This window comes from Labeo rohita, chromosome 2 (assembly GCF_022985175.1).
Source record: "Labeo rohita strain BAU-BD-2019 chromosome 2, IGBB_LRoh.1.0, whole genome shotgun sequence".
Classification (NCBI taxonomy): domain Eukaryota; kingdom Metazoa; phylum Chordata; class Actinopteri; order Cypriniformes; family Cyprinidae; genus Labeo; species Labeo rohita.
This window is the reverse complement of record NC_066870.1, coordinates 12,659,647-12,667,987: the sequence shown is the minus strand read 5'-3', so window position 1 is coordinate 12,667,987 and position 8,341 is coordinate 12,659,647. Positions and strand designations below refer to the sequence as shown.

The window sequence follows — 8,341 nt, the reverse complement described above, 5'->3', positions numbered from 1 at the left end:
AAAACATTTCTTTGACATTTCTACTACCGATATAGTAATACGAAAGAACGGATTACACTGCAGAGAAATGTTTATGAACTGTCGTGTACGGTTGCAATATATTATAATATTTAGAAGCGACAGCGATAACGTTTGTGGTTACTGTCCATAACCTATATACTTGCCAAATATAAAGATAACAAATAACAGCGTTTCATAAGACTATATTCTTGTGTTACCTGTAATTCAGAAGAAAATAGGAGTTTATGACCAAGTGGCACGAAGTGAAAACACTTAAGTTTGCATGTTAAAAATTGTTTGCAAAATAGAGACTGATATTCATTTACATATCTTTAAAGCTCTCCATAGATTTGTGTTCCCTTGCAGGGTTTCTGCATGTTTTAAGACATCCGAATTTGCCTTCCACAAATTAAAGCCTGAATTGGAGCAGAAAGTATTAAATTCATACCCAGATAGCACACGTACATCTGCAAGATGTCTGTAAGATGTTAATTTTACATACAATCTAAATCATAAACATCTTAAAGACATCTAATAGATGTCTATTTCACATCTGATAGAAATCGTACAGACCATTTCGCTAGATGTAAACAACACTGGTCCAGAAGCACTTCCTGTTTTTTTGTTTTTTAATTTTTATTTTATTTCGCATATACAAATACATCTTAAAGGTGCTAATGTAACATTTTCATCCAATCAAATGTTATGTTGGTTGTATTTTTTTCTGATGTCTGTGTAAAGTTAAAAAGAAAAAAAAAGAAACCGGAAGTGTATCGGGACCAGTATGTTTACATCTGACGAAATGGTCTATAGACGTATTGCAGATGAGCTAATGCTCTATAAAATACATCTTGCAGATGTCAAATAGACATCTTTGAGAAGTACATGTGCGTTCAGGGTAAAGTCAGGGCATGCAAGATGCAAAATGAAAATCTGAAGTCTTGTTTCTATAATGATGACCAAAATTAAGAGAGTTTATACTTAAAACAAGAATATATGCCAAATGCAAATAGAAACTTGCTATTTAAACCTTCCTTTTTTTTTTTGGTTTGTATTCTCGAGAGATAAATCTCAAGTTGGAATCCATCTGGAGTCTTTGTATATTGTTTTGTCCAAGTATACTCATCTTACCCAGTGTTTTCAAAACAAGGTAGGGATCTTGTAATCCTTTTCCAAAATAGCATATGAGTCAAATCAGCAAGTACACAAGCAAGACATCACCCACTGTAAAGAGGAAGCACACAAGACAGGTTTGTGGTAAAAAATAAATGGTTTAAGTCTCCTTTTTTTTTTAGCAACTTAAGGTTTTTACCAAAACGGGTGCAGTTACGTCATAGTAGTAGACAAAAACAGGATCAAATCCTTGATGAATCAGGGATTTAACATGACAAAACAGATCCACAAGTATAAAAACAGGACAGTTATTGGACCTCGACTGTGAAGTGTACCGCACAACAAGAACAGCGTAGTGTATACAGTCAGAATGGATACCAAAATTTGCCATTTAATACACTGTCAGTAAGACGCATTGAAACATTACATACTTGAATAATCAAGTCAACATACGCAACAACTAGCTATTGGTTTAAAAGAATTATATGTCTAGCCTTGGCAGTCCTAGGTTCATCTGTGCACTTGACTCGTAATTCAGTCCATCTTAGCTATCAAAAGGTAGGGTCATGGGATCATAGAGAGCTTTCAATGCTAACGTTAAACATCCACTCCCCAAGAAACAATTAAAATCAGAAAAAAAACAAAACAAAACAAAAAAAAAAAAAAAAAAAAAAAAAAAAAAAAAAACAGGGGAAAGACATGTCCTGCAACACCGTGTCCCCAGTCAGATCAGGTTAACTTCAGATTTAATCTTAAAATGTTAAGTTGACCAGTCAACTTCAACGATATTAAAATGCCAGGTTAGAACCACCCTGATAGAAAACAAGATACAGTACTAATTTGGCTTGATGGCCATTTAAAAAAAAAAAAAAAAAAAAAAAAAAAAAAAGGAAAACAGGGAAGTATGGCAAGAAGGGGAGGGAAGTTCAGTCCAGGAGAAGAGAGAGATCTAGTAGTCCACAGGTTCATCACCCTCTTCATCTAGCAAACATGTGCGAATCAGGGCCTCGGTGACCGCATAGGGGTCGCAGTTGGCAGATGGGCGGCGATCCTCAAAGTAACCCTTCTTTTCTTGTCCCACAGTTCGTGGGATGCGGATGCTAGCACCACGGTTCGCCACACCTGCAGAGAACTCATGGATGTTGGAGGTTTCATGGTGGCCAGTCAGTCTGCGAGCATTGTCCAGGCCTCCCTTCGGATCATAGGCGCGGATGTGGTAGTTATGCCTCTTTCCAAGCTTGTCAATACACTCCTCAATGCATCTGGTTAAGGATAGACAAAACGGAGTCATTTATTACTATGAACAAATGCTAGGAAGCCATTTATGGGAAAAAATAAAAGCCTATTAGTACTTACTTTAGCCCACCATCTTCCCGCATTTCCTTGGTGCTAAAGTTAGTGTGGCAACCAGCGCCATTCCAGTTGCCTGGGATTGGCTTAGGATCAAATGAGGCTACCACACCGAAATCTTCACAAACTCGGTGCAAGATGAAACGAGCTACCCACAAGTGATCTCCCATGTTGATGCCTTCACAGGGGCCAATCTGGAACTCCCACTGGAAAATGAAAGCCACGTTATAACCAATCAAGAATTAATGGAGGAATTGAGGTCACATTCCAAAAGCGTAATCTTAAATGGCTTAATACACTTAATTCCATAACACATTGGAATGGAGATTACCTGAGCCGGCATAACTTCAGCATTAGTTCCACAAATCATCACACCAGCATAGAGGCAAGCTTTGTAATGTGCCTCTACAATGTCTCTGCCATACGCTTTATCTGCTCCAACTCCACAGTAATAAGGTCCTGCAGATAGCAGAGCAGCATGTTATGGACCAAACATCTTGAGAACATCATTGATACAGCTAGCTATGACTGTAAAAGATGATGTTTTTACCTTGGGGACCAGGGAACCCATTGGAGGGCCAACCAAAGGGATGTCCATCAGTACCCAGGATGGTATACTCCTGCTCCATGCCAAACCAAGGACTCTGTTGATCTACCATTTCCATGATCTTTTTACATGTATGACGATGGTTGGTTTCTGTGTTTAAGACCAGAAAAGCTATAAGTCTTCAAGCAAACCTCAGTCAAACATACATAGAAGTTTATTCTCAAACAAACGCACCAGCAGATTTACGGTTGTACTTGAGAACCTCACACAAGACCAGTTTGTTGGGGTCTTTGCGGAAAGGATCCCTGAACATGGCAGAGGGGATGAGATACATGTCGCTGTTGGAGCCTTCAGATTGATACGTGCTGGAACCGTCAAAGTTCCACTCAGGAAGATCTGAATAACAAAATACAATCCATGAAGTCCAAGACTTAAATCTAAAAATAAAATTGCAGTGTAGATTGATGTGGCTTTAGCTTACCTTCAATGCTCTTAGGCTCCGAGTCCAGTGTCCTAGTCTTGCATCGCAGTCCTTCTCCGGTTCCGTCTATCCAGATATACATGGCTTGTACTTTGTCTCCCTGAGGCAGTTCCATATACTGCCGTTTGACCATTTTACTCAACTGAGCACTGGCAGACGTGGCCATTTTTTATTACTATAAAACACCTAAACAGGAGAAAAACAGATTGGTCATCATAACGAAGCAAAACATTAAGAATATCATAGCTCCTTTAACATGAAGTAGTTACCCAGATAGCACACGTACATCTGCAAGATGTCTGTTAAAGATCACTTGATCTGGAAAGCATCTGCGGTGTACAAACATCTGACAGACGTCTGTAAGATGTCAGTATTCTAAACCATAAACATATTAAAAGACATCTGATAGATGTCTATTTGACATCTGATATTACAGACCAGCAAACAAACACTGTAAAAAACATCTTCCAGATGTAAATGCAGACATCAAATAGATGTCTCTGCGATATATGTGTGCTATCAGGGTAGCATAAGCAACAAAACATACATGTAACAATGTTAATTTCATCATAAACGGTTAATCCGCACAGAGGCATATTGATAAAACAAACAGCATTAAGTAGATTATAAACCATTTATTCCTAACAAGTATGTTGTGTACCACATGGAGTATTTAGTATGGCATACTAAAACGACAAACCGGTTTAGTTTCACTATAAACTTGTCGATGAAGAGATACTTGAGCCTTACAAATCGGGGTTTAAAGGGGTTGGGAAAGACCAGACCACGTGCTTTGTAATCTTCATTGGGAATTCTCTACGCATTCACTTGTGAAAGGGTTGTTCGATAAGTATAGAAACCCGCTATCAGTATTGAGCGAACAAATCAGTACGTCAATGCAAAAAGCATAATCGCTGCTCCACAAACACGTCAAAAGTAGCCGCAACCATTCAACTCGAAGCTTTTCTGCGCATTCACAGCAAGATAGCAACCGGTAGCCATGGTTACAGCGCGGCAGTGTTACATCACAGCTTGAAGTACTGATAAACAACAGCGAATTCACAAAAACAAGTCAATCTTGTTTAACATTAAACTCACTGCCAACAAAAGAACGAACTTGCACAATCCCACATCAACGTTCACAAAAGCAAAAACGTGCATTGCACACAAATGACAGTTTGATAAATAAAAGAAACTTACTTACCTGGACACCAACAGAAATTAAAATGTATGATATCGGACTGGCAGGTCCAGTTATTTGACTGATATTTTTGTGTTTGGTGTTCTCTCATTCTCTGACCAGGAGTTTGGGATGTCAGCCTGATTTATATGTATGGTGGCAGGATCCCGGCGAGTGTGATTGGTCAGGGAGAAGCGTGATCTGTTTGTTCTCAGGTGATTGAAGGGACACGCGGCTACATCATTGGCCGGGGTTCCAACAGTGAAGTCACGCCTTCAACTTCGGCGAGGGAACATTTGTACGAACAGTCCTTTGTTGTTGGTCATTCTCTTGATAGACCGACAAAGAAGTTTGTCCCGCCGAGGTAAAGTCACAGCATTCCAGGCTGCTTAGCAAGAGTTTAAGAACATTATGTTTTACGATAATTCAGTTCTCAGCAAACACAGATAAACAAAGCATTTATGTGTGAGAGAGCGAGCTTTACACTTCACTAGATGTTAAATGCCCCCATGTGGTGTAAAATAAGGTTCATACTGCATTCATGTTCTTGGAAACTGCTGCAACTTCATTGTCTTATATGGAAAGAAACAACAACCTGTGGCCATTGTTTAAATTTGTTTATTAATTTTCTTAACAAATGTGACCCTGGACTAGCTAACAATACATTGTATGGGTCAAAATGATAGATTTTTCTTTTATGCCAAAAATTATTATTATATTAAGTAATAATTTTGTTAAATTCCTGCCGTAAATATATTAAAACATAATTTTTGATTAGTAATAAAACTTCATTTAGACAACTTCACAAGTTGATTTTCTCAATATTCTGATATTTGCACCGTCCGATTCCAGATTATCAAATAGCTGTGTCTCGGCCAAACATCGTCCTGTCCTAACAAATGATACATAAATAGATAGCTTATTTATTTCGCTTTCAGATTTAGATTCAGAATCTGTTTAAAAAAAATGACCCTTATAACTGGTTTTGTGATCCAGGGTCACAAATAACTTGCATCATTCATTCATTCTGGGCTTTTCTAAAGCAAGATAGATATCTAGATTTTCTTATGGCTTAATAAGTTAGCCTAGTCACAAAACATTCAGCCTTAAAGACATGTAGTTAAGAAATGCAAGAAGAAGAAACCCATAAACTAATTATCTTAACTGGAACCCCTGTGCAAGAAAGCAATAATTCTTATTATCTTTCAATCAGAATTGCTCTTTCACTCATAACTGTGTGATGTAATTGCTGTAAAGATCTCATCAAAAATGATGAGATCAGCAAGACAGTGAGTCTTAAGAAATGTAAAACAGCTGAGTGATCTTCACACATAAAGACCAGTGCACCGACAAGAGCATTTGAATTCAAATAGTTTTTGACAATATAACAGCACAAACCAATAAGTCATTGCATATCTAATGTACTTATCTACACTAACACTCTGAGACAGACTTTTAAATATATTTTATAGGATTTTGTATTTGTAAACCCAAATACTTGTTTCCTCTTGTACATACAGTATTGTATGACGTGCAGTGTATGTGTTGATTTTAAGTGTCTTTACATTTCTATCTACAAAAAATAAAATAATGTAATGATTTAATACTAAATTCTTAAACATCAATCTGTTGCAATTATGCAATGAAATGTAATAATAATTCATTTAAAGTAAAATAATATAAAGTAGAATAAACTAATTTAGCAATAGTTTTGTTTTTTATCCAGTTCACTGGGTATAAGATTGGTATAGTATCACAATTCTGTAAATCAAATTGAGCCAATTCTAAATATACAATTAAATATATATATATATATATATATATATATTTGAGTTATCATAAATTAATCTTGAAACTATTTTCAGCTGTTTGTTGGGACTATTATATCTAAATTCCCCTATACTTATAAGTTAGTAAAGTGAAGTATCAGGCCAGTGTCTTTGTCAAGGGCACAGAGGTTGTCCACACATTTTTTATAACATTATATAACAATCATAAGCAATGTAGGTCCACTTTCTAAAGACACTGTACCTCAGGTGTCATGGTGACATTCCCCACAGTGATATTATGAATGTTCATAATGCTGATGCTAAATGAAATGTTTTATTTTTAAAATAAAAAAGCCAAACTGACTGAACATTTACAGCTTGCGCTGATAATTTCCTTTGAAGTGAGAGAAGGATTATGCTGCGCAATGTCTGTTTTTGCCATTATGTGCCATTATGAAGTAGCGCTAGACAGCTGATGAACAGTATCAATCTTCTCAAGAGACCAGTGATGACCTGGAACAGAATTTGAATGAAATGCGCTATGAGTAAAGACAAGCCAGGGCACTGTTGGTGGTTTTCCTGTGCACTGGAAGTGGAGTTCAAAGCACAGTGTTATATTTTGTTGTTTCAGAGAGAAGAAGCCACCCAAAAAAGTCAAAGGCCAGGTCATTCTTCATGGTGGACCTAGCCTTAGAGTTCAGCTTCGCCATCTGTGCTGGAAAATCTAACTAGGAGATCTGCTGTTTAATCTTTAAGTTGAAGAAAACATATGCCAGGTTGGTGAAACTGTGTAAAAGGACTTTATACATTGTCTGTTATGGAAGCACTGCTCCATAGTTCATTTCGTCTAACTGTGAATTCAGAGAAGCAAACGTACCTGAAGTAATTACACTGAAAATTAGCATTGTTCCCCCTTAAAAAATTGACCACAGATACCTGGAAAATGTATGCAAATGTCTCCCTCTAGTGGGGAAAATATTCCAGTGCAGCAGCTGAAGATAATGAAATTTTCTATCTTTTGGGTTTATTGTGTAACTGCTATAAGAGAAGGCTAAGTACCTCAGAATTAAAAAAAAAATAATAATAATTTGTTCATGCGACAGATCAGCAAATGAATACCACTGTCAGATTTTTTTTTTTTTTTTGGTGTGTGAATATTTTTCTCTTTGTGATAGTGAAAATCTTGGATTCTTTTTGAATTTAACAATATGTTTTTCAAAATAATATTTGAAGGGTCACTATGTATATTTACATTTACATATATGCACATTGCATTCAAGGTACACATTTACATTTGTTTTTCAGTCCTTTTTCAATCCCTGTGAATCAAACCCATGACCTCCTCTTGAGCTAAGGAAAGCCCTTCTAATATTCATCACATGACAACAAAGCTGCTTTAAACAGTTGACAGTATATTAAAACAATTAACTAAAAATATTGTAAATCATTTCACAAGTGTCTAGAACTGAATGTTCTTCAGGGTTCACACTGTTTAAGACCAATTAATTTACATTTTCAAGCATTTGTGATTACAGAATTCGATTCTTCTTCTTCTAATAAATTATTATTAATTATTATTAAATTATTATTTAACGTGGCAGTAAGCCTATTGGCGAGACTTCCAGTTCATTAGGCGCTATAAATTACGACTTGCAGTAAACGGTAAAACTGTTGACACTATAAAGTGTGTTCATAATTAAGATAATACATGAAAATATTATGGTAAAACACACCAGTTTTTAATATCAAGCAGCAATCAAGCTGTTTTGTACAGCTAAAAATAGCTGGACTTGGATGAGACCAAAAGCCAGACGGTAGTTCCTTTTGCTTTTTATAATTTATTAATTTCCATGACTAAATTAACAAATTAAGATAAGAAATATGATGACAGTTTACATCTT

At 36.3% G+C, this 8,341-nt stretch overlaps 1 protein-coding gene across 1 annotated transcript; it reads right to left on the bottom strand.

Moving 5' to 3' along the window:
* Nucleotides 1-611: 611 nt before the first annotated feature.
* glula (glutamate-ammonia ligase (glutamine synthase) a) lies at nucleotides 612-4,828 on the bottom strand. Its single transcript, XM_051133421.1, has 7 exons — nucleotides 4,696-4,828; nucleotides 3,492-3,677; nucleotides 3,245-3,406; nucleotides 3,014-3,160; nucleotides 2,795-2,922; nucleotides 2,470-2,669; nucleotides 612-2,375 (listed from the first exon to the last, which is right to left on the bottom strand). Exons 2-7 carry the CDS (start codon nucleotides 3,655-3,657, stop codon nucleotides 2,063-2,065), a joined length of 1,116 nt encoding a protein of 371 aa, XP_050989378.1. The 5' UTR covers nucleotides 3,658-3,677; nucleotides 4,696-4,828; the 3' UTR covers nucleotides 612-2,062.
* Between the last annotated feature and the right edge of the window lie 3,513 nt (nucleotides 4,829-8,341).